General features: G+C 39.0%; 2 protein-coding genes across 2 annotated transcripts in view; both read left to right on the top strand.

The window, feature by feature from the left end:
* Window positions 1–17,434, top strand: part of LOC130713086 (protein STRICTOSIDINE SYNTHASE-LIKE 12-like) — a 30,127-nt gene extending 12,693 nt beyond the window's left edge. Inside the window, exons 2-4 of the mRNA XM_057562887.1 lie at window positions 11,333–11,528; window positions 11,607–11,870; window positions 17,056–17,434. Of these exons, the coding sequence (XP_057418870.1) occupies window positions 11,333–11,528; window positions 11,607–11,870; window positions 17,056–17,257 (662 nt within the window). The 3' untranslated portion in view covers window positions 17,258–17,434. The remainder of the gene's footprint in view (window positions 1–11,332; window positions 11,529–11,606; window positions 11,871–17,055) is intronic.
* A 3,031-nt stretch (window positions 17,435–20,465) lies between these two features.
* On the top strand, window positions 20,466–22,030 carry LOC130714503 (protein STRICTOSIDINE SYNTHASE-LIKE 11-like). Its single transcript, XM_057564403.1, has 3 exons — window positions 20,466–20,741; window positions 20,887–21,159; window positions 21,464–22,030. Exons 1-3 carry the CDS (start codon window positions 20,500–20,502, stop codon window positions 21,951–21,953), a joined length of 1,005 nt encoding a protein of 334 aa, XP_057420386.1. The 5' UTR covers window positions 20,466–20,499; the 3' UTR covers window positions 21,954–22,030.
* The last annotated feature ends 4,044 nt before the right edge of the window (window positions 22,031–26,074 follow it).

Genomic DNA, 26,074 nt, shown 5'->3' on the forward strand with positions numbered 1-26,074 from the left:
GATCATTGAAGCCATTAAGCTTCTATCCACGCTTTTAGCTAGGAATCTTTGAAAAGACTTTTCATACTTAGATTCATTCCTACAATCAGAGGCATCACAGGCAACAATTTCTTCTAACTTAGCAATCTGGTTCTTAAGCACAGAGTTAGAATTTACCAAAGCATGATTTTCCTTTTTCAAATCTGAAATAATTTTCTCATGTTCAGAAGGAGTTTTGGAGACAGCAGATAAGTTCTTTTTCAACTTTTTATGCTTAGACAATAAGGAGTTATACTTATCCATGATATCAGACAAAGCATGTTTCAGTTCAGAGGTAGAGAAAGAAGCAAATACCTCATTTTCATCGTCTGAGTTAGGATCTCCTTCTGATTCTGAGTCAGAGTCAACAGCTTCCTTTGACTCTGCTTCCTTGTCTTTGACAATTGCCATGAGTCCTTGGACTTCACCATCAGAGTCAACATCCTCTGACTCTGATTCATCAAATGTCACCATCAGACTCTTCTTCGTCTTGAAGTGCTTCTTTGGCTTCTTGTCTTTCTTCAACTTTGGACAATCACTTTTGTAGTGCCCAGATTCTTTGCACTCAAAACATGTGACTTCTTCTGGCCTGAGGACTCATACTTTCCTTTTGCCTTTCCAGAGCCTTTGAACTTGCTCTGCCTGTGCTTCCAGATGCGGTTGAGTCTCTTGGAGATCAGAGTCAGCTCATCTTCATCAGAATCTTCTGATGCTTCTTCAGATTCTTCTTCTTCAGCTTGAAGAGCCTTTGACTTCTCAACCTTAGCCTTTTCAGATTTGGATTTCAAGGCTATGGACTTTTTCCTCAGATCTTGCATCTCTGAGCGTTTCAGCTCATGGCATTTCAAAATGCTGATGAGTTCTTCTAAACTCATATTCTCAACGTCTCTCGTGAGCTCTATTGAAGTCACCAAAGGCATCCAACTTTCAGGAAGACACCTGATGACCCTTATGACATGATCTTTTGTTGTGTAGCTCTTGTTGAGAGGTCGTATGCCAGCTACAAGCAATTGAAATCTGGAGAATATTTCTTCAATGGACTCATTTGGCTCCATGATGAATGATTCATACTTTTGGATCAAAGACAATGCCTTTGATTCTTTGACTTTCTTGTTTCCTTCATGAGACATCTTCAGAGATTCAAAAATGCCTTTAGCAAACTTACGATCTGTAATCTTCTGGTACTCCTCATAGGAAATAGCACTTAGAAGAATTGCTCTTGCTTTGTGATGTTGTGAGTACAGCTTCTTTTGATCTGCAGTCATCTCTGACCTTGGGATCTTCTTGCCATCTGCATCAACTGGACGCTCATAGCCATCCACAATAATATCCCAGAGATCTGCATCGAAACCCAGAAAGAAACTTTCCAGTCTATCTTTCCAATATTCGAACCTTTGACCATCGAACATAGGAGGCTTTGCGTTGTAACCATCTCTTTGAGTTTCACTGGTGGTGGCAGCCATTGTTTTTCACACCGGCCCGGATCACTGAACACTGTTAGGTGTGGTAATCAGAACTTGCGCTCTGATACCAATTGAAGGTATGAAAAACGGTAGAAAGGGGGGTTTGAATAACATTTTCAGAACAAAACTTCCACCTTAAAGATTTTGACAAATCTTTCGAGAACTTAAGTGCTAAAGATAAGAGATAGAAAAGCACACAAGGATTTTATCCTGGTTCACTTGATAAATCACTCAAGCTACTCCAGTCCACCCGTTAAGGTGATTTCTTCCTTCTTAGAATGAAGGCAATCCACTAATCAGGTAAGAGTTACAACTGCACTTGAAACCTACAAGTGACTAACAATTACACTGACTTAGCTCACACTAAGATTCACTCTCTTAGTCTTCTCTAGGATCCGATCAACCTTGATCTCCTAAAGGAACTAAACAAATTGTTTATCAAAGAATTGTTTACAAGAGATTTGCTTCTAAAAAGCTAATTGTAAACTCAATGAATTTCAGATGAAAGAAAGCTTAGAATATTTTGAATATGTCTTGCGCGTGTGTATTTCTTTTCTTAGTTTCTTCGCAGCTTCTTTCAATCTTCAGCCTCTATATATACTCCAAGGATTAGGGTTGAGCGTTGCATGGGAAATGCTACCGTTGGAGGGCAGTTCTGGAAAATCCAGCTTCTGCTGTGGCTGAGAACGTTAGGTAGGTCGTCAGGAAGGTACACTTGCTTTTGTACTTGGATAGCGACTTGACCTTTTAACCTAGGAGACTTCTGATCAGGGGAATACTTCATATTGGAACTTGTGAAGCCGGTTGATCAGAGTCAGAGGGAAAGCACAGATCCTCTGACCATTGTATCTTCTGATTCTGAACTCAGAGGGAAGAACATGGCCTTCAGAGTTTCTTGCTTCTGGACTTCAGAGTTTCCACTATTCAGCTTCTGGATCTTCAGAGTCTTCTACACCATCAGAACATCTGAACCTTCAGTGTTTCTTGGTTATCAGAACTTCTGGATCTTCAGAGCTTCTAGCGACTGAGTCCACATCAGAGTTTGTATAGCTTCAGAACTTCTGAAGCTTTTCCACTTTTCATACTGAACATGGTGAATGCGAAAGCGTTGCTTGGGTTACCCTTTATACACAGTGCTTCTGATTTGTGTGAGATTGAGTTGAGGTCAGAGCCTGTAAATAGCACACTCAGAAAAACACGTTAGAGTACCACAATTGTTCATATCAAAAGGTTAACTTGTAATCATCAAAACATAGAGTTGTACTACTAGATCAAAACTTGATCTTACACTATCCGCTCAGAAAACTTTACAGAAAAGCTATGGAAAAAGCGATCAGAGGTAAGGATTAGCGACTATACCTCGAAGCCTTGAAGTAGCAACTGATTGATCGACGATCAAGCAAGAAATGAAGAAAATCTCTCCTCCTCCTCTCCTATGCAAACTCGCGGCCTTGAATGGGTTGAAAATGGTGGAGTTTTGTGATTTCTTCTCACTTGCTTGCTATATATAGAAGATGGCAAATCGCGGGAAAATGAAAGTTTCGCGAATCTGATTTTTCCGGCGTCATTCTCCGTGAATTAATAGATATGTTTTGGCAAAAGAATTCCAAAACTATAAAGAGGTCTCCTTGTATTTTTGGCAACTAATGCATAGTCGGTATAAAACTATTTTACCCGATAAGTTGCTTTTTGCATCGAATGTCGGAATAGAAAACTTCCTTCTGAAGAAAGATTGAAATCATCAAAAGAAATGGGTGTACGCGTGTGGAATATTCATTTGAAGCTCTGAATAGAAAAAGTCTTCATTGTCGAGAAATTCTAGGGTTTTGAAATACCAGGGATTCGGTTTCGGCAAACTTCCGATGATTGGAATCGGACGTTCGTAGATCCTAGAGTTTCGCCTCGAAACGGTTGTGATATATGGAAAAAGAGAAGTTCTAACATTTCTCTGAAGATTTTTGGAATTAACTTCCATCGTGCCTAAAAGTGAAAATTAGCTATATACTAGGGTTTCTGACCTAGGTTTAAGCGTAAAACGATCGTGCTATAACTTTTATCGACTTCAATACGAACCTCAGACTTTTCCTGAACTTTCTCCTTCATAAATTTATTTCATTTGGTAAACTCTAGTTCAGGTTTCCTTTCACAATACATCAACCCTAATCGTAAATGGAAATCTCTTCCACTGATCCTAAGCTTAAAATCTTGGGTCTTACAGTTAAGGATTTGAAGGATTTTGAAATAAGAAGAAGCGCGAAGGACCTCGCCATCATAGAAACCAAACGCCACCGCCTAACAAGTAATACTAGCATTAAAGTTTAGTCGCTCGCCAGGGACATCGCCAGCCGACACTGGGGTGATCAGTACCTGGTCAATACTCGCCACCTTTATCATCGGGGAATGATCGCTCACCTACTCCAACCAATTGCCGGTACGGAGTGATCGCTCTCGCCGTTTGTGGACTTGTGGACTCGCCGGTATGAAGCGATCGCTCTCGCCGCTTGTGGACTTGTGGACTCGCCGGTTTGGGTTGATCACCAAGACCAAAAATGCTTGTTTCCTTTCATTTACGCCATGTTGGCGATATAGTTTACTTATTCTTTCTCAAGCCATGTTGGCAGCTTAGATCCCGGTGTATTATGGGATACATGTAAAGACATTTGAAAGACACACTCAGCTCTCATACTTCGCGCTCGGTGTCTTGTGGACTTGTGGACTGGGCGAGCCCCTAGAGGGGCAACGCCCAGGGGTTAGCTCGCCAAAGAGCGAGAGCTTGGCCTTGGGTTGGGCCTCAACTCCGGAGGCCCAACCAGCCCAATAGGTAGTGCCCAAGCCCTATAAATAGGAGGTAGTCATCAATTGTAAGGGACTTTTTGCTCATTTGATGAAATTGCACATGAAATTCAGCATTCTCTCTCTCATTCTCATTCTCTCTAGCACAATTCTCTACTCTCTAGGTACTATACCTATCCTCAATGTTCATTCCTAGAACAATATATAAGGTAAAAAAGCTATGATATTAATCATGTATAGAAAGCTAAACATTATAATATGACACATTTCTTTCTGATTTTGTTCATTCTCTTGCTGGTTGAGAAGAAAATTTATCAGAACTAAAAAAGTTATTTCAGTTATTTCAATCATTACAAGAATTTTTTTAAGCAAAACACTTGATTGAATTTAAATAAAGACATGAGACAAAAGGCTCATGAGCAGATACAAAAACAACCCAAGGGATTCGAACACAAGGCAGGATCACCAAGGCCAAAAAGAAAAAATAGAAGAAACTGAGAGAAAAAACAGAACAGGGGGCGTAAAAGCCAACCTGACACACAAAGCCAACACCACACAGGGGTATGGGCGTGAAGCCACATTTACACAGCCAACAGAAACTAGAACAACAAAAGCAAACCAGGCAACTATATAACTAATGAACATTGAACAATTGGTAAAATAACTCTAACTCATGGTCCCATCTACAATACTCACATAAGTAAATATCATCGTCCTCGTCATCTAGTAATACCCATCTATCAGTCTTCACTCTCCACCCTTTGCATGTGTTCTTGAAGTGACATAGAGGGTTTTGATTGAGCTCAAGAGGTGCATTAGTTTTCCACATACATTTTAACAATCGTTTAACATTGTTCCTGCTACTTACAACACACTTGGACTTCCTCAGAAAACGGACATGCTCGAGTCCTTGTTTTCTCGACTCATCATCTTTGGAGCATAAGGAAATCATACCGTACACATATATTGCTTCATTGTGACCCTTTTGAGCAGCCACCTTCAAAATCTCAAAACCATCAATCTTTCCATGTGGATAATTAAAATACTCTCGCAACCCTTCTCGGTACAAGCTTTCAATGTTTCCACATTCCCTACAACGATTCAAGAACCATGTTGTTTTGTCGTTAGGAGACCAATGAATTCACGAGAACTTGTCCAAAGAAATTCTTTGCCAAACATAGTTATCTTTTGTTGCATCAAGAAAATCTTTACAACACGTTTTGATTGTGTGAAGGTCAATGAAGGACTGTGAAGCCAGAATTGCAATCACCTCTACTAACAAGTCTCTTGGAAGCGCTTTTATGGTAGTAGTAGAATTGTGACATGTAATTTCCTTCATCGCAGCGGTGGAGTAGGGACCTTTGCGAGCGGACCGTCTCTTGCTTCTTTCCCTCTTCACTAATCTTTCATAAGTCGTCAGTAATATATATATAGGAGGGACCTTTGCGAGCGGACCGTCTCTTGCTTAGTGATAAGATGATTTGAATGATGAGGTTAGTAATATATATATAGGAGGGGGCTGACTCATCTAAAGTAAGTCAGTTATATTAGTATAATGGGTGAGTTTTTGTGTGAAGAATGTGAGTCAAGAAAAGATGAATATGTCAATATTTAATATAGAAATTGAAATTCAAAAAGGCCAAATTTAAAAAGAATTAGAAATTATTATTGTAAATTTTTATGATATTAAATAGTATTCATGTTTAATCTATATTTAACTTTTGGAAATTTTTTTAATTTTTATGCAAATAATGAGTATGTTATCACGTTAGCTTGTGTATTCATGTTGACTAGTCAATGTAGAGTAAAAATCATTTCTATTTTCCACTCCCCTAATTAGTTAACTCAAATTATTTGAAAAACTATAATTTACATTATTGAAAGTTTGTGAAAAAAGGAAGGGGATCAAACCCCGTAACAAAACCCCAAAAAAGGGCCAACAACAACACCAAATCCCCCCCCCCCCGCGTCATTGTTGAACAAGATATAAGAAAAACTTAGTGATAAGATGATTTGAATAATGAGGTTAGTAATATATATAGGAGGGGGCTGACTCATCTAAAGTGAGTCAGTTATATTAGTAATATGGGTGAGTTTTTGTGTGAAGAATGTGAGTCAAGAAAAGATGAAGATGCCAATATTTAATATAGAAATTGAAATTCAAAAAAGCCAAATTTAAAAAGAATTAGAAATTATTATTGTAAATTTTTATGATATTAAATAGTATTCATGTTTAATCTTTTTTTTTTGACAGGGTATTCATGTTTAATCTATATTTCACTTTTGGAACAATTTTTATTTTTTATGCAAATAATGAGTATGTTATCACGTTAGCTTGTGTATTCATGTTGACTAGTCAATGTAGAGTAAAAATCATTTCTATTTTCCACTCCCCTAATTAGTTAACTCAAATTATTTGAAAAACTATAATTTACATTATTGAAGTTTGTGAAAAAAGAAAGGGGATCAAACCCGGTAACAAAACCCCAAAAAAGGGCCAACAACAACACCAAACCCCCCCCCCCCCCCCCCGGGTCATTGTTGAACAAGATATTGGCTTTAGATAAAAAGAAAAACTTAGTGATAAGATGATTTGAATGATGAGGTTAGTAATATATATAGGAACTCATCTAAAGTAAGTAAGTTATATTAGTATTATGGGTGAGTTTTTGTGTGAAGAATGTGAGTCAAGAAAAGATGAATATGCCAATATTTAATATAGAAATTGAAATTCAAAAAAGCCAAATTTAAAAAGAATTAGAAATTATTATTGTAAATTTTTATGATATTAAATAATATTCATGTTTAATCTATATTTAACTTTTGGAACAATTTTTAATTTTTATGCAAATAATGAGTATGTTATCACGTTAGCTTGTGTATTCATGTTGACCGGTCAATGTAGAGTAAAAATCATTTCTATTTTCTACTCCCTTAATTAGTTAACTCAAATTATTTGAAAAACTATAATTTACATTATTGAAAGTTTGTGAAAAAAGACAGGGGATCACACCCCGTAACAAAACCCCAAAAAAGGGCCAACAACAACACCAAATCCCCCCCCCCCAAAACCCCTTCCTAATGAAAAGCACGAGTAGCAAGCGCCTCCCTCAAGTCAACCCCTACCTAAGCTTTAATATTCATTTAAGTTTTTTCTAGCTCGTGTGTGTTTTTACATAATTTTGAAAATAAAAATTTACCATTTAATTCTAATTTATTTATTTTGGTAAAAAAATTAAAGTTTAAAAGTGATTCTATAAATTATAAGTGGAGGTTTTAGAATTATTCGTGGTACTCATTGGTTTGACTTTCGTTTTGGAGAATGTCATCGTTTGCTCATTAGAGACTTTGACTCAGGTGTTTCTCATCTTGGTGATGCGTTGTCGGTTTAGTTTTCTTTTTGGGGCCTTCCATGTAATAAAAAAAAATTGATTCTATAAATTTTAAGTGGAGGTTTTAGAATTATTCCTTTTCCATATAAATAAGTGAGTGGAATCATGAATTTGGAAGAGCGATTTATTAAATAAAAAATACCGCCTTCCTCCTCATTTATTCATCAATATTTTAAAGGTTCACCATTAAAATTAAGAAATAAATTTAATATTTTCATTTTAGTTGAAATTATGGTTTGATTTTCTATTTATACATTTAACTTTTTTACTACTTTTCTTCCCATTTATCCATAAATTGAGAATAATTCTTATATATTTATCCTCCATAATTAAGAATAATACTAATTTTAATCATCTTAATTATATTCTTACATTAACGTTTTTTGACTTTTATTCTTACACTAACTTAGACCATGTTCGGGGTGGTTTTTGGTTTTATATTTTAAAAATTTTAAAAACCAAAACTAGTTTTCAATTTTATAAATTCTGTTTTTGTTTTTTGAGGTTTTCAGTTTTAAAAAAGTTGTAGTCAACTTTGTAAATCCGCAATAATCACAATAATTATCAACTTTGTGTATTCATAACAATGATTGGTTGCGGCAAAATTATAATGGAGGAGGCATGTAGTAGTGGTGGTAGAGTTTCGATGTTAACTGGTGGCGGTGGTGGTGGAGTATGGTAGTGGTGGCGGTTGTGGCAGTGGTAGGGGTGGCGACGACAATGGAGGTGGTACTGTGGGTGGTGGTGCCAACACCGATGACGATGGTGGTGTCGGGAGAGGTGGTTGTGGTGGCGGTGGAGGTGTGGTGGTGGAGAGGATGTTACCTGGTGGTCATGACGATGATGGTGGTGGAAAAGCGACGTGGTGGTGGTGTGGTAGGGTGGTGGTGGCGGCAGTGGAGGGTGGTGGTTGCGGCGACGACATTGGTGGAGGATGCAAGTGGAGGAGGTGAAGGTGGTTGTGGGGGCGGTGGAGGGTACAATGGTGGTGGGTGGTGGCGGTCGGTAGGGATAGTGATGAATTTACATGTTATTGAAACTAAAAACCATAATCACAAAACCATATTTTGTGGTTTTAAAAAACAAGCTAAAATGGTTTTGAAATTCAGTAAAAACCCACTTCAACTCCATTTTCTGCTTTTGACGAACATATTTTGTTTTCTAATTTACGCTTAAAAACAAAAAAATTGAAAACTGACAATCACCCCAAACGGGCCCGTCGTAATTCAAAATCGCGACAAAGTTTTCAAAATTGAGTAAACTAAAGATTGAAACATAAAGTAGGACAGTTTCTGTGTTTGCAACTCCCATCTTCATGCTTTGCTCTACCCCAACTGTAGAAGCTATATTACTCAGGAGGCTACAGTTACCGTCACCACTGACATGCCCTGAGTCACTTGCATTTGACAGGATCGGTACAAGGCCTTATGTTAGTTCTTCTGATGGAAGGATTTTTGAATATGTTGGTTCAAAGGAGGGTTTCCACAGGAATATGCTTACTCTTCCCCATGGTTGTCAATCTCTAAAGACTATCTAATCTCGTGGAGAGGAGGTAATCTCGTAACGTAATCTCGTAAGAGATTACCTCGTGCAAAAATAATACTTTTAAAACTATAATAATCATTAAGTCACACTAATAGTACTAAAATTTATCCAAATTATTCAACAATGACAATTAAAATCATGCATAAAATTACCAAATATCCAAACCTAAGGTACATAAGTCATAACAAGTTAACAAACACATCAATACAAGTTAGGATAAACTTAAAATAAGAACAAATAAGTCACTAGTCATCCAAATTTAAAATCCTACAACGCCGTCGAATTTAGAACAACTAGAATCATAATCTCCATCATCACCATCAAGTTCTTCCTCATATGAGATAGACTTAGACCCTCCAACATTAGGATCAAGAACCAAATTCTCAATGTTGTCTTAAACTAATTCAATGATATCCACAATATCATCATGATCATCAATATCATTCTCCTCTACATCTACTTCTTTATTTATCCATTCATCATCAGATTGGATTTCATTAAAAGGAAGAGGAAGCCGCGTCGGAGGAGGAGGAAGTTGCGCTGGTGGTCGCGCGAGAGGTTGAGTGAAGGCTGCGCATGCAGAGATGAGAGAAGAATTGGAAAGAACGAAAGAGCTGAGTGGCAAGAACGACTTAGACGAGTGAAAACCCTAAAATTTTTGGGTTAGATGACTGAAATAGCCTCAGACAAAACATTTTTTGACATTTTTAACAAAACAAGCTAATCTCGTAATCTCGTGGCAATCTCGCGATATTACCCGAGATTAAGAGATATCTCGAGATATCAGCCGAGATTTGAAAAAACAATTACTACCCCCCGCTAGTCTCGTTTTTGGTACGGGATATCGTAATCTCGTAAGAGATTAAGAGATATATCTAGAGATTCACAACAATGCTCTTCCCCAATCAGGTAAATATGAAAAAAGTTAAACTCTTTTATACAAATTGTGTTCGTGCTTCAATTATGTGTCTTGGGTATATATGGAGTGGTCCAAAAATGCCTTGAGACATTTTGGGTTTATTATACCCTCACTTATAAAGTCTTGTTGTCCTTTCAAATTTCAATATTTGGAACAATTAGTTTTAACACTCCCATGAAGGGGTGTTCATGGTTTGGTTCTTAACCAAACCAAACTATATTCACTTTAAAACCATTTATATGGTTTGGTTTATTATCCAAACCAGTTTTAAAAATAAGAATATGGTTAAAAACCGGTTTTAAAATATGGATATAATTAAAAACCGGTTTAAAACCGTTTTTTTAAATCATTTTAAAACAAGATTTGGTTTAAATAAAAGTGGATTTCGTTCTATAAAATTTAAATTGAATCAAATCAATATTTTTTTTTCAACTACAATCCAAAATTGAAAACAAGATAAGTAAAAAATTGAATTGAAACTAAACAATATAAACTCAAAACATAAAATGTGATAAATCCAAAGAAACAGAGTGAGAAATGGAAGGTGAGAGAAAGGCGTAGGAGAGAGAGAGACCAAGAGAGTGAGAAACTTTGAGGGAGAGAATAACGCAGAAGAGAGAGAAACGTTGGTGGGAGAGTGAAACGTAGAGAGAGAAACGCAGATAGGAAAGGAGAGAGAGGAACGCACGGGGGAGAGAGAAAGAAAATGAGAAAGAAAAGCAAGAGACAGAGGAGAGGGATAAACAAGGAAGGGGATTCAATATAACTAAACAAGTTTTAAAATATGGGTATGGATATCCATATTTTATATCCGGTTTTCAACTTTGGATAACCAAATTGATTTTAAAATATAAAAGTGGATCAATTCATAACCGGTTTTAGGAAATTTAGATTTTTTAAATTTGGATTCAGATTGGTTATGGACTGGATCAATATAACCGGATATTTTGAACAGGCCTATTAGCTCCCATCCAAACTGATTGAATTCATCTGGTTAGATTTGTTTTCCCACTCTGTGGGCTGGGTTTTTTCCCCTTTTATCAATGAATTATGAACTTCAGACCAAAAAAAAAAAGATTTGTTCTGCTTGGGTTTGTATTCAAATTAAATCTCAAATTCCATTTGTGTGAGCATAATTGTTATTTTTTTTCTTCATTAAGTCCATTTTTTTAGCTTCTTATTTTGAATTGTGGGCCGTTAAGTCACATCGGCTCTAACAATACTTGTTGGGTGCGGCTCAAAGTGGTTGTCAAGGTTGGTGCCATACTGCCATTGGAGGTCCTCCAACCCAGTTGGACCTGCAAAAGGCAATTCCTCTCTCTTTGCTGATAGTTTGGATATAGACCCTAAAATCGGAATCGTTTATTTTGGTGTCACCAATGTTGATTTCCAGATCAAGTGAGTTTTTTTCTCTTCCTAATATTTTTTTCCATGTAAATTGTAAGTGATATTTAATGTGGTGCTTGGATTTTTCAGAGATTTGAATACAATTCTAAGTAGTGGAGATAGTACTGGAAGCCTTCTCAAATATGATCCAAGCACCAACCAAACAGCAGTTTTGCTGAGTGATCTTGCTATACCAGCTGGGGTGGCAGTGAGCAGAGATGGTTCATTTGTCCTTGTTAGTGAGTACACAACAAGTAGAATTCGAAGATTCTGGCTCAAAGGCTCAAGAGCTAATTCATCAGAAATTTTCATAAGATTTGCAGGAAGACCAGATATAACTGAAGTGACCCTGCAGTGTGGAAAACAGATAGGAGATTGCAGCAGATAAAACAACAAGGAACAAGTATTATTATTGTCTCATAAATCTGTCATGAGAGTACATATATGTTTATTATGCAACAAAGTAACCAAGAAGAAGACAAAATCCTAAGAGGAGAAGAAATAACTAGAGACGGCAGAGAGAAGAGACACCACAAAATACTCTACACCCTAGATACTCTTTTTCCCCCAATTTATATATTTCCCTTCTCAATCCCTAAAGCGTGTGGGCCTTGTTCTAATTCGGCTGCTCCGTCTAACCAAATTGTGCTCCACTTTGTCATTACCTGGATCCATTGTCACGTGGCCCTTTGAGGTGGCACCAACGACCTTTTTTATCATAACATTACCCTCCCCATCAAAAGTGACCTTGTCCGCAAGGGCAAACTGAGGGAAGCTATCTTGGATATAGGACAATAATTCCCAAGTGCAGTTAGCAGCACCCTCCCATTGAATCAGCAATTGAGGAACCCAAGTTTCGTGCACGAGAATCTGGCGAGTGTCAAGAACTGCCAGGGGCTCAAGCTGAGGACCAGTTGGAGTTGCGAGGAGCGGGATGGGAATATCTTGGGCAGCTGGATCCCCTTGACACAATTTCAATACGGACACATGGAAAACCGGGTGAATTTTGGCCTCTGAAGGGAGCTCTAATTTATATGCAACTGTACCCAAGCGCTCAATAATCTTAAAGGGACCAAAATAGCGCATAGATAACTTCTGGTTGCGTTGAAGGCGCAAGGAGTGTTGGCGATATGGCTGCAACTTCACAAAAACATAGTCACCCACCTTGAATTCCACCTCAGTACGCTTCTTGTCAGCATTCAGCTTCATGCGTGTCTGTGCACGGGCTAAGTTAAGTTTTAGCTGAGAAAGAAGACGATCCCTTTGCACTAACTGGACGTGTACATCAAAAGGGGTGTCTTCACGGACGGAGCTAGGAATGATTGTTGGAGGATCACGACCATATAAAACCTTGAAGGGTGTCATGCCAATGGACGTTTGAAAGGAGCTGTTGTACCAAAATTCAGCCCAAGGCAGAAAGGAAACCCATAAGTGTGGATACTCAGATACAAAACAACGTAAATACATCTCTAAACACTTGTTGAGGGCTTCAGATTGACCATCTGTCTGAGGGTGATATGCAGAGCTCATTCGTAAGGACGTGCCTTGGAGCTTGAACAAGTGCTGCCAAAAGGAACTAGTGAACGTCTTGTCACGGTCAGAAACTATAGAGGAAGGAATTCCATGTAGCTTGACAACAATATTCAGAAACACTTCTGCAACCTGAGGCGCTGTGACAGTAGACCTCAAAGGAGCAAAATGAGCAAATTTAGACAAGCGGTCAATGGCCACGAAGATGACCGAGAAACCTTTAGACAATGGAAGACCAACAATGAAATCCATAGCAACATCTTCCCATACCTGGTTGGGAATTGGTAACAGACTCAACAATCCAGCAGGATGGGTTTGTGAGGTTTTGGCACGCTGACAAACCTGACAAAGCCGAATAAAGTCACGAATATCTTGACGCATACCCGACCAAGAGAAATAAGTAGCAATGCGAGCATGTGTGCGATGATAACCAGCATGACCACCAATAGATGAGGAGTGAAATTCCTGTAATAAGGTTGCGAGCCTCCATAAGAATTAACAATCGCTGGCGCAAAAACAGCATGCCATCTCTTAATGTGTGGTGGGGCATTGCGGCAGGATCAGACTTGAATTGCAGAATCAATTGCTGCATTGAAGTAGAGGAAGATACTTCACGCTTGATGTCAGCGAGCATGGATGACTGCGAAAACGAAATGGCCATGTGGAAGGACCGTGACAGTGCATCTGCTGCTTGATTAGTAGGACCTGGTTTATATTCAAAAGAAAAATTGAAACCCAAAAGCTTGGGTAGCAAGGCCTCCTGTTCCGGAGTTTGAATGACTTGATCAGTAAGGTGCTTCAAATTTCGCTGATCTGTTCTAATGACAAAGGAATGTCCAACCAGATAATGGCGAAATTTAGCCACCGCCTCCGTGATGGCATAAAGCTCACGGACATATGCTGATTGATTATGCATGCGAGTGGAGAGCTTCTTAGAGAAGTAGGCAATAGGATGGACATCTTGCAACAAAACAGCGCCAATGCCTTGGCCGGATGCATCAGTTTCAACAATAAAAGGCTTAGTAAAATCAGGGAGTACCAAGACAGGTGCAGTAAGCAAGGCGTGTTTGAGAGCAATGAATGCTGACTCCGCCGCCGGTGACCAGTGAAAATTGTCCTTTTGCAATAGATCAGTAAGAGGCCCAACAATTGAAGCATAGTTTTTAATAAAGCGACGATAATAACCAGTTAAGCCAAGAAATGCTCGCAAATGAGTGATGGCGACAGGGAGAGACCACTCTTGAATAGTTGTAACCTTGGATGGGTCCATCTCAACACCCTGATTCGAGACAATATGACCCTAATATTCCAGCCTAGTCTGGCCAAAAGAGCATTTGGAGAGCTTAGAAAAAAGCTGGTGTCGTTGCAAGCACTCAAGGACAATAGCTAGGTGTTCCAAATGCAAAGTCCAAGACGAGCTATAAACTAGAATATCGTCGAAAAAAACCAAAACAAACTTGCACAGAAAAGGTCTGAACACATCATTCATCAGAACTTGAAATGTAGCAGGGGCATTGGTGAGGCCGAAAGGCATGACAAGCCATTCATAGTGCCCATGGTGAGTGCGAAAAACAGTTTTATGGCGGTCCTCCGGCTTAACTAGTATTTGGTGATACCCGGATCGTAAATCCAATTTAGAGAAGAACTGAGAGCCGCGAAGCTCATCTAGTAACTCATCCACCGTAGGCATAGGAAAAGAGTCCTTAACCGTGACAACATTTAGAGCCCTATAATCAGTACAAAAACGCCATGAACCATCTTTCTTCCGGACCAAGAGAACCGGAGCTGAAAATGGACTTGTACTCGGTTGGATAAGACCCTCAGCTAGCATTTCATCGACCATGCGTTCAATCTCAGCTTTTTGAGAAAAACGGTAGCGATATGACCTTACTTTGATGGCTGAAACACCGTCCTGAAGGGGTATGGAGTGGTCCTGAGTGCGTAGTGGAGGTAAATCGTGCGGAACTGCAAAAACAGAGGCAAATTTGTGTATCACAACATACAAGTCATCTGGTAATTCCGTAGGCAATTCTTTGGCGCTCTCTAGAGATATATCCAAGGCAAAATAGGACAATATGTATACATGGCAGCAATATAGTTAGTGGCACAAAAACGTTTAAGATGACGAAATTGAGCCACAGTAGGAAGGTAAGATTTGTCGCCTTGCAAAGTGACAAATTCATTGTCTAAATAGAACTTGATGGTGGCCGAACTGTAATCTGCAATGTGGGCTCCCAGTGTAGCCAGCCATGATGCTCCCATTACTACTTCAGAACCTGAAACAGGTAACACAAAAGCTGGAAAACATATTAAGTGGCCATTAATGTGGAGGGGCAGTTGTCGGATAACACCCTCCGCATGAAGATAATGACCGTTTCCCACCATAACTTTCATATTCGGAGCTGGTTCAATATGGAGTTGAAGGTAATGACCCAATCGAGGTTGAATAAAGCTATCAGAGCTTCCCCCATCAAGGAGAACCTGCACTGATTTTCCCGCAATGGAGCCCTGAAATCGAATAGTGGCACAACCTTGCGAACCATTGTAAGCATTCAGAGAGAGATGGTGGTGCGAAGGCGATTCAGGATCGTCAGAATCTGGTTGTAGCTGAGAAGCAATATCATTAGAAGAATCTGGATTGGATTCGTCCGGATCCGTCAAGAACAACATGAGTTGTTTGTTTGGGCATTTGTGATTCCATGAGTACTTCTCATCACATGTAAAGCAAAGCCCCTTTTCCCTGCGTAGTTGCATCTCAGCAGGCGAAATACGCTTGGCCTGAGGTTGGAGTTTAGGCACCGGCTTTGGAAGTAGTGGTGGCAACGAGGAAGAGAGCGAACTAGCTGTAGTGGTGGAGGAGACTGGTTTCGGTGATGCTGAAGCAGAGTTTGTGCGAGCAGTAGGCGAGGAGAAACCCTGACTAACCTTCTCATCAAAGAGACGAGCAAGAGATGTCGCGCGTAAAAGTGATTGGGGACTCTGGGAAATAACATCACGACGAACGGAATCCCGAAGTCTGCCTACAAAGCAATCCAATAACACAGCATCGGATAAACCATCTACCCTGTTGGCGAGAGTCATGAATTGGGCATAATAATCCGCTACAGAGCCAACTTGGGTGAGCTTCAACAATCGTGCCCGGGGAGAATCAAACTGTGAAGGCCCAAATTGTTCCTCTACTGCCCGAGCTAAATCTGCCCATGTTGCCACTTGATTGTTCTTGACCAACATTTGGAACCAGGGAACTACCGACCCTTCAAAATGAACAACGCCAATGGTGAGCCTTTGTGAATCAGGAGTCACGTAATAGGAGAAAATTTTTTCAGCTCGGAAGATCCAATTCAGAGGGTCCGTGCCATCAAATTTTGGAAAGTCCAAACGCACCGAAAGCATCTGAGGAGGTGAGTGTGATGCTCCAATCGGCGAAGAAGAAAGGTTGGCCACAGCAAGGGTTATGGAATCTAGAGCACGCTGAACAGAAGCCAAAGTTGTTTCTATACAGTCCAGATGTTGCTGGGTTGCGATGCCCTGTTGATCATGAACAACGAGTGTATCTGATACCCGCTTAATCTCAGCGGCCATCTCCTTCAAACGAGTATTCTCCGCCATCAGAGGTCAATGAAAGCACCAATGAAGTGACCCTACAGTGTGGAAAACAGATAGGAGATTGCAGCAGATAAAACAACAAGGAACAAGTATTATTATTGTCTCATAAATCTGTCATGAGAGTACATATATGTTTATTATGCAGCAAAGTAACCAAGAAGAAGACAAAATCCTAAGAGGAGAAGAAATAACTAGATACGGCAGAGAGAAGAGACACCACAAAATACTCTACACCCTAGATACTCTTTTCCCCCAATTTATATATTTCCCTTCTCAATCCCTAAAGCGTGTGGGCCTTGTTCTAATTCGGCTGCTCCGTCTAACCAAATTGTGCTCCACTTTGTCATTACCTGGATCCATTGGGCCCTTTGAGGTGGCACCAACGACCTTTTTATCATAACAGTAACATAAAGAGGAATTCTAGAGGCCAGTTTTGGGAGGCAGTGAATGGTTTTCTAGGACCACCTCCACTCCCAATCCGTCCTGCTTTGCCCGAAGGAGTCATAATCAATGAGAACGATTTAGTTTTGCAGGTTGTGTCCCTTGCTCAAGAGTATGGTACTACACCGGTGAGTGAGGTTCAAGAATTTAATGGGACACTCTAGGCTGGCCCCTCTTTGCTTCCTATGCTAGCATTTTTACCCCCTAGTTTTTGAATTACGCTACATATATCTCTATGGTACCATCCAATCTTTGGCCCAACCTTCTAGGCCTAAGGGAAACTAAATAAGCCAATTGGCTAAATGTATATGCTTATTGTTTCATATGAAAATTGAGCAATGGCTCAGCAAAATTTTCTTGTGTTTTTCTTACTTAATTTTACGTTAGAATTGTGCTTGAAGAATCTGAAGAATTTTCGTCTACCAATTGGTTCTTTCATTGCTTCTTCCTAATGCCTCCTAAAGTTGATTAGAGCATTCCTGCGAACCTACTTGAAGCCATTGCTGAAGAGTTGTCTTCTTTGTCTAGGAGACAAGACTAGCTCCAATACCACGTGGATTCAAGCCACAATACTATAACAGGAAATGTCTGATTTAGTGTCTAGTGCTGGTCCATTTGACGCAAAGCGTTAGAGTTCAAATTTGTAGTACTTAAAAGTAGCGTCAACCTAATTGACTCTATGTAGCGTTGGTTTAGCTCAATCTAAAGGTCATAATAACCGACACTAAGCAAGCGCAGATCATATAGCCAATAGTGTCGACTGGGTTGGCTCTATATCAAAATAAAACATTTGTGTCAAAAAGGCCGACACTAAATTTAAATGATATGGTCATACCTAACCTTGCGACCACATTCTGAAAAAAAAACCTCCCCAAGCTCACATCTCTTCTCCTTTCCCGCGCGACCGCTACCACGCTATTGTCATTCCCTCACCGTCTCCCAATCACAAACCCTTTTCTTTTCCTGGCTATCCAATAAACCATTTTCTTTCCTCGGCTGTGCACTACAAGAATGTGTTGATTTAGCGTCATCCACGACACCAACGGTAAATTTGATAGGTTTATATCAGCTAAGTAGACGCAAACTACAAAAAAATATCACTTAAAGTTGGTAGCAGCTTTGCATCATTTAGCGTCGATTGCGATATATGCTAAAATCACCAACCTACTTAGCGTTCGCCCACTTGAAATAATGGTGGCAACATACCGACGCTACATTCATCGACCAGATTAGCATCAACCAAAGCCAACACTAACTTTGCGTGTGTACGACCCACTTCATGAGCGGGAAAGTTAGTGTCGACCAAGACGACGCTTATAACCATAGATTTCTCTGCATAGGATTCCTTATACGTCATTCCCCTCTCAAAAGTCCTCATCACACTTCTTACAAACTCTAACCTCTACATCTCTTCCTTCGCCCTCTTCAAAACGTCGTGACCCCGATCTGCCACCGACGATTTTGTGTCGTTACTCGCCGCTCATCGCTCAATGCTACCACTCGCCCCCACATCTCCCCTAACAAAACCTCACCTCTATCGCCCTTTCTCATCTCCGCCACCATGTTTATATCCCTTCGCGTCGCTCCACCATCATATCCCTCCCCTTCAACCACCATATCTAGCCCATCGACCAGAATGTTCGTCGACTCCACCACACCAGTCGTCCCTCACCACCACCACCTCTCATTTGACTGCCCTCTGTATCGGTATCGCTCCCTCTAATCTGCTCCCCACCATGGTCGTTATCGTTGCATCGACCTCCACAACTACTGTCACTTATGGTGTTGCCTCCATACATATCCTCCCTTACCGTCGTGGCTACCACAACCTCTCCACCGTTGTCGTCACTTCAGGTGCCGCCTGACCATTGCCATAGTCTTCGTTGCCAAAGTCTCCGCCGATGTTGTGCCTCCTGAGTTGTCGTTTGGCTGCTGCCACACACTCCGCCGTTGCGGCCTTCATATTTGGCGTCAACAACATGCTCCAAATGATTTGTCTAGAAATGGCCAACTTCAGGTTGGCGTACTGTTAGACACTTGTCTTATATTATTGTCTTAGGATAATATATAAGTATTATGATATATTTACACCTAAGTTGAGCAACATGAGTTGTTGTTATAGGTTGAGTTGAATACTGGAATGTTTTAACTTTATTACTAATATGAAGATGAGCAACATAAGGTGTGGTTTATTGGTGTTGATTGTAATATAACTTGTGATTTGTAAAAAAAGAAAAGAAAGTGAAATTGATTTTTTCTTACCAAAATGATCTAAAAGTATCTAAATGTATATCAATAGGAATAGACTCCTTAAAATTGAAATAACAGTGTCATATATCTAAATGTATCACATTAAGAATATACTCCTTAAAATAGTCTTGAAGGAATTACTCTGGAATATAGACGATGACTATATGAAAGCTTTTTTTTCCACTTTAAGCACAAAATAAAATACTTTAAGCCAATTTTTATGAGGCTTTTTATAAATCACCCTAGAAATTTTTAGGTAAAATTATCATAATCTAAAATTTAAAATGATCCAGTAACATTTTGACACGTTTCTTTAGATATTACCAGTTCATTCATGACACATGTTAAAATACTAATGCGTCCCTTAATACTATGGTGATTTTATGACATATTTAATATGAGTCATTTAGGAAAAAGTAGATTGAATTTCACTATTAAATCAATTCCTATCTTATAAAAATTGCAAATAAAATAATTTTATTTTTTTGCGCTTACAGGTATCTTCCTTCGGAGGTAATCCTGTTCGAGCCGGGAACATCTACATCACGGTGGGCTAACTCTCTCAGTGGAAAATAATTTTTATTTTACAATTTTTATATTAAAAAAAAAGATTTTGTAAATTTCCACACGGAAACTACCTTTTATCACTATTTATAATTTTATTTAGCAAATCACTTTTTTATCCAAACACAGCGCAGATTCTGCACGTACTTCACGCACTTGAAAAACAGATCAGCTCATGGTCATTGGCCATGCCATGAGTGCAAGTTACAGCAGGTAGAAGAGGAGTTTCCACGAGTCACACCACGAGACAAAGCCACTGAGGACAAATTTTAAGCATGCATGATTCGAAACTGCAAACTAAAAACGTCCATTTACTTCTTACAATTATGACTACACATTTTTCATCTTGCATTCACATTCTGCACATTGAATTTGAGCGTTTCTGACAGCAAAGGTTTTGCTATTGCTTTGCCCTGTGTGTTCTGTTTCACGAGGTTCATTGTTTTGCTGAGTTGTGCCAGTTTTCTTTTTGGTGTGGCATTTTCACGTTTCCACCATATAATCACAAGGCATAGCATGCCTATAAATATTAGTGAGTTCTTCATTAGCCATATATCCTCTGTGCTTTACATCAAACATTGTTGAGAATACCATGTTAAACATTGTGACCATGATGATTTCTGTCTTTGCAACTTTCATCTTCCTGGTTTGTACTCCATCAGCAGCTCTATTACTCAACAGGCTACCGCTACCTTCACCTCTTACAGGCCCTGAGGCACTTGCATTTGACAGGAATGGTTCAGGGCCTTATGTTAGTTCTTCTGATGGAAGAATTTTCAAATATGTTGGTCCAAATGAGGGTTTCCAGGAATATGCTTACACTTCCCCTAACAGGTAAATATCAAAAGTGAACTCTTTTATACAAAAATACTTCTTCATTTGATTCTGAAGTCAAAATCAGTTCTAAAGAGAAGCTTCTGTAACTAGCTTCTGGGTACTTGAACTGATTCTTATTATGTGTTATTTGTTGGTTCTGCAGGAACAAGATAACTTGTGATGGCCTTGCTGACTTCTCAACACTCCAAGCTACATGTGGGAGGCCTTTAGGATTGGGTTTCAATCACCAGACAGGGGAATTGTATGTAGCTGATGCCTATTTTGGGCTTCTCAAGATTGGTGCCAATGGAGGGCCTCCAATCCAGTTAGTTGGACCTGCACAAGGCAATTCTTCTATGTTTGCTGATGGTTTGGATATAGACCCTGACACAGGAATCGTTTATTTCACTGAAGCCAGTGCTAATTTCCAGATCAAGTGAGTAGTTTTGTCTGTTCCTAAGATAATTAGAAGGATTTTTTTAACAAAGTCATGAATTTTCATTTCATTCAATTGAATTTTTCTAAATTCACTAGGGTCATAATTTTGTAGCCGTCAAATTAAGATCAGATGACTCAGATTTAAAAAGATGATTGTACACTTGAAATCAAGCTTTTAAATCTGATTCATTTTGATCGGTTAGATAATAGACTGCAGTGAATTCAGGAAAAACATAGAAGCTGTGGTATATTTAATTTTTCTAGTCTAGACCAGTAATAAATGTGGTGCTTGATTTTTGTAGAGATATCAGTACAATTCTGACCAGTGGAGATAGTACTGGAAGACTTCTCAAATATGATCCAAGCACCAACCAAACAACAGTGTTGCTGAGTGATCTTGCTGTGCCAAATGGGGTAGCAGTGAGCAGAGATGGTTCATTTGTGCTTGTTAGTGAGTTCATGGAAAACAGGATCCAGAGATTCTGGCTGAAAGGGCCAAGAGCAAATTTATCAGACACATTCATAAGACTTGCAGGAAAACCAGATAACATCAAGAGGAATTCTAGAGGCCAGTTCTGGGTGGCAGTGAATAGTTATTTAGGACTGCCTCGCCGCCCGATCCGTCGAGTTTTGCCTTCAGGAGTTAGAATCAGTGAGAACGGTTTGGTTTTGCAGGTTGTATCTCTTGCTCAAGAGTATGGCACTGAACCAGCAAGTGAGGTTCAAGAGTTTAATGGGACACTCTATGCTGGGTCTCTCTTTGTTTCCTATGCTAGCATTTTCATCCCCTAGTTTTTCAATTACCGCAGCATTTGTATGGCTATGAAGAATATAAGAAATATAATATAAATAAGAGGAATTATTGATCGTACATGCAATGGCATTAGCAGTACCTGAAAACCTCTTCACTCTTCTCATCATCATTTATATTTACCTAACATTGATACGTTAAATGCTATATTTTCCTAAAATTCTATAACCAATATCGTTGGGGAATTCAATCATGACTCATGAGTGTATAATTTCCTTAGTATATCACACCCTATTCATGAAGATCACTTTCTTTTGCAAATATACTCTTTTGATACAGTTGTGAGATAGGCTCAGTACCACTGTCAATTTTTCAGGTTAGTTCAAATTCCTGAACCAAATCTCTTAACAAATGCTACGCTTTCTGCTTTCTAGTGTAGTCATCTTTGTATTGCATGTTCGAACTTGGGGAAGAAAAGTAAGAGAAAAGAAAAATAACATGAAATGATTTTAAAGTTGTTTGGATGAAAAAAAAAAAATAAGAGAAAAGAAAAAGATATATTTAGAAAATGACATAAATCTGATAATTAATAAAAACCATATAGGGCATAGTAGAGTTTCAACCAAATTAGACGTTTTCTTTCCCTGGGAGAGCAGAAAAAAATTGACGGGCCCCACTCATAGTTTCTTTATCACTCATTTTCTCATGTAACCAAACAAGAGAAACTGCATTGGTTTTTCTGTTTTCTTTCTATCACTAATCTTTCTCTTCCTTTTCTGCATTACCAAACAAAGTAGAAGGAATGTGAAGAAGAAATTTTAGAACCCTTTTTCCATGTGTCTCTCATGTGACAATGACTTGTGTTAAAAGTGGGTTCTATAGTGCCAAATCACATTAAAAAGTCCAAAGTAAGATGAGTGAGTCAGCTTTTTATAAGACACCTAAGCATAATTTGACAACAATGATGAAAATTGATAACTGTGTATATTTCCAAATATTAAAAACAAAGAATATATTTTTTAGGGACTAAAACTATCATTTGCTATATTTTCATGGAAAAAAACATATTTTTTTGTAACAAGATGAATGCTAAAAGAAAGCCTAGCTAACGAGATGGTGTTGTGCCAAACACGTCACAGGGATCTCTCGTGAGAAGCTTGCTTGGCCATGAGGTCCGCTGCATTATTTCTATGCACTCCTGGGAGCAAAATCAATCATAACTGTCCAATTTCACTTAAGCATGTCCGAACCCTCTGGATTTTCTTCCTTGCCCAGAACCGACTAACATCCACATCAGAGCAAAAACCATTTACCGCATTGGAGTAGTCAGAGAGACAATCAACCTCTTTGTAACTGAGGTCCCAAGCCTGTCGGAGCCCTAATTCAATAGCAAGCACCTCAGCCAGATAAGCACTATCAGCACCAAAAGCTAGTGCTCACACCACAAACCCATCTACCACCTGCCTCCCTGAGTACAACATCGCATCCCATCGTCTGCAGCGAAGCGCTCTAGCTACCGTTGACGTTGATGGCCAGGGCGAAGGCTCCCATCACCATATTATGATTGAATAGAATTAATTAATACTGAATTTGACTATTATATTAGACGTGCATTGCAGGAGCTTGCTATTTTAGAAGCAAACTATGGCATAATAATAAGAATCGAGCTTTCAGAAAGGAAAGGAAAGAGTTTAGAAAGACATGTTATAGAACACACTTATGTTATTGATGGAAATGAAACTTGAGGATCATAAGTGAAGAGGAGTGCTCCTTATATAGGCAAAGGAGACCTAATACAACAAAATACAAACATTACCTAGTGGATGCTTACATAAGCATTCCACATTATTCTAATGGATGTATACATCATGATTGCATCATTATCTTACATCATCATGACCTTATTATGACATCATCACACCATATTTACATAATTACCCTTAGACGACAAATGACTCAGCACACTAGTTCCATCTTTTATGGATAGGTTCATGTTCTGGTGACATGTTCATATCAGACAGATTACCCGTATCATCAAAAAGCATCGGCCCAGGTTCTTCTGATTCCTGCTTTTGAGATGGTTCTGGATAAGGGTCTTGTGCATCTTGCATTATCACATGGCCTGGTCCACTTAGGTCTACCGCACTAAGAGTTTTGTCGGTCACACTCCTAATAGCTGGCATTACCTTTTCTCCATGATTATGAATAATAGGAGGATCTTCCTTTAGAGGAAAACAGATGATATCCATCAGCTTTAGATGATAACATGTAGAACTTAGGTTAATTACTTCACCATAAGTTCCATTCAACTCATGGAGCTGAATTATCAGATAAGCTTGATGAAAGGGAGGCTTGTCTTCTCCTTGAAAGATCGAGATTTTGGGAAATGTTGACCAAATTCTGACTTGATTTTGAGTCCAGAGAAACTTTGTTGTAGGGTGCTGGAAGTAAGGACGATGAATTATTGCAACAGTAACATATTCAGCCTGTTCTTCTTTACTTAGTTTCCAAGTCTCCATTCTTTCAAGCTCTGAATGAAGATTTTTCTTCCAAAGATCCAGTGGCTGGTACCACTCTAGTAAATTCCAAAGTAATGAGGCTTCATTCTCTGGATTTTCTAAAAACTCAATCATCTTCATAGTTGGGAATAATATAGGATAATTATGGAGTAAAGTAGTACACCATAAATACCATAAGTCTTCCTCGATGAAGGGTTGTCCTGATAAAAGAGCAAAAATATTTAGAAAAGGAGTTGCAGGGTGAAACCATGTGGCTTTTGGTATGATGCCATGTTTGTGCAAAGATAGTGCTAAATAATGAAACATGTGGTCCTCAGCAAATCTCCTAATGATGCTCGGATTTAAGAAATCCGTTGAAAGCTTAGGTGGAAAATATTTCTTCTTGGCTGGAAAAGCTGAAGAGAAGGATGATGGATCAATATTCATCATGATGAGAGGATAGGAATTGGTGGATGAAATCATTTGGATGGACTTTCCTGGTGGTTTAGGTCTGGAAAGATAGTCTGGAATGAGGTTCTTGGACCCTTGAACATGCTTTACAGAAAAATCATACAGGGAGAACCATTCCTTTAGTCTGAGAATCTGAGGATTTGGAGGGGTTTTGCTTTTGAACTCAAGCATTTTTGGGAATGATGAGTTATCAATTTGTACTTCAAAATGATGCCCTCTGAGGTGAAAATCAATTTTTTTGATCCCATACTTAACTGCCAAGGTCTCCTTAAAGGTAGTATGATAATGAAGTTCAGCATCCTTGAGCTGTCCACTAGCATGTCCACAATAAAATTTCTGGCCATCAATTTCTTCAATCAATACTGTGGCCCAATAGTGATCACTTGCATCAGTTTGAAGAATTCTTTTCCCATCTCCAGGAATCTTCAAAGGAGGAGGATTCTGAGCAGCTTTCTTCAAGAACTTTACTGCTTCTGTTTGTTCTTTTCCCCATGGTGGTGCATTTTTCCTTAGCATCTTGGAAAGCTTCGAAGTGTATTTAGAGACATGTGGAATGAAATCTCTAATGTAATTCAAGATTCCAAGGAATTGTTGAATTTGCTTTGTAGTAAGTCCTTCATCAGGGAACTTTGGAAGTTCTTCAACAATATGAGGTTGTGGAACATACTTTCCTTTAGTAAAGTGCATTCCTAAGAAGTCCACCTCCTTTGTTGCTATCTGAGATTTCCTGGATGATAACATGACACCATGCTTGTTACAAATGTCATAGAACTGTTGAAGGAGTTCTTTATGACTTTCTTCATCAGGAGAGAATAAAAGCACATCATCAATGTATACCAAAGAGGTATGCAATATTGGTTCAAAGATTTTTATCATGGCTTTCTGAAACAGTGATGGTGCAACCTTGAGACCAAATGGAAGAACTGTCCATTGGTAATGGGCATTTGGAATACAGAAAGTCGTTTTGGATCTATCCTTTGGATCAAGGCCAAGTTGCCAAAATCCTGACTTCATATCAAATTTTGAAAAGATGTGGGCATTCTTTATGTAGGAATAAAGAGAATAGATCTTTGGTAATGGAAACTTATCATCCTTGATGAATTGGTTCAAAGGACGATAATCCACTACAAGCCTTTTCTTTTGCCTGACTTGTTCTGATCTTTTATTCACATAAAATGCTGTGCAAGCCCACT

This window comes from Lotus japonicus, chromosome 4 (assembly GCF_012489685.1).
Source record: "Lotus japonicus ecotype B-129 chromosome 4, LjGifu_v1.2".
NCBI lineage: Eukaryota > Viridiplantae > Streptophyta > Magnoliopsida > Fabales > Fabaceae > Lotus > Lotus japonicus.

Bases quoted from the DNA above. Each gene is read 5' to 3' on its own strand.
- LOC130714503 (XM_057564403.1), top strand. From the start codon at position 20,500: ATGTTAAACATTGTGACCATGATGATTTCTGTCTTTGCAACTTTCATC. The intron at 20,742-20,886 runs GTAAATATCAAA...TTGGTTCTGCAG, and splicing joins GCTTACACTTCCCCTAACAG to GAACAAGATAACTTGTGATG. The intron at 21,160-21,463 runs GTGAGTAGTTTT...TGATTTTTGTAG, and splicing joins AGTGCTAATTTCCAGATCAA to AGATATCAGTACAATTCTGA.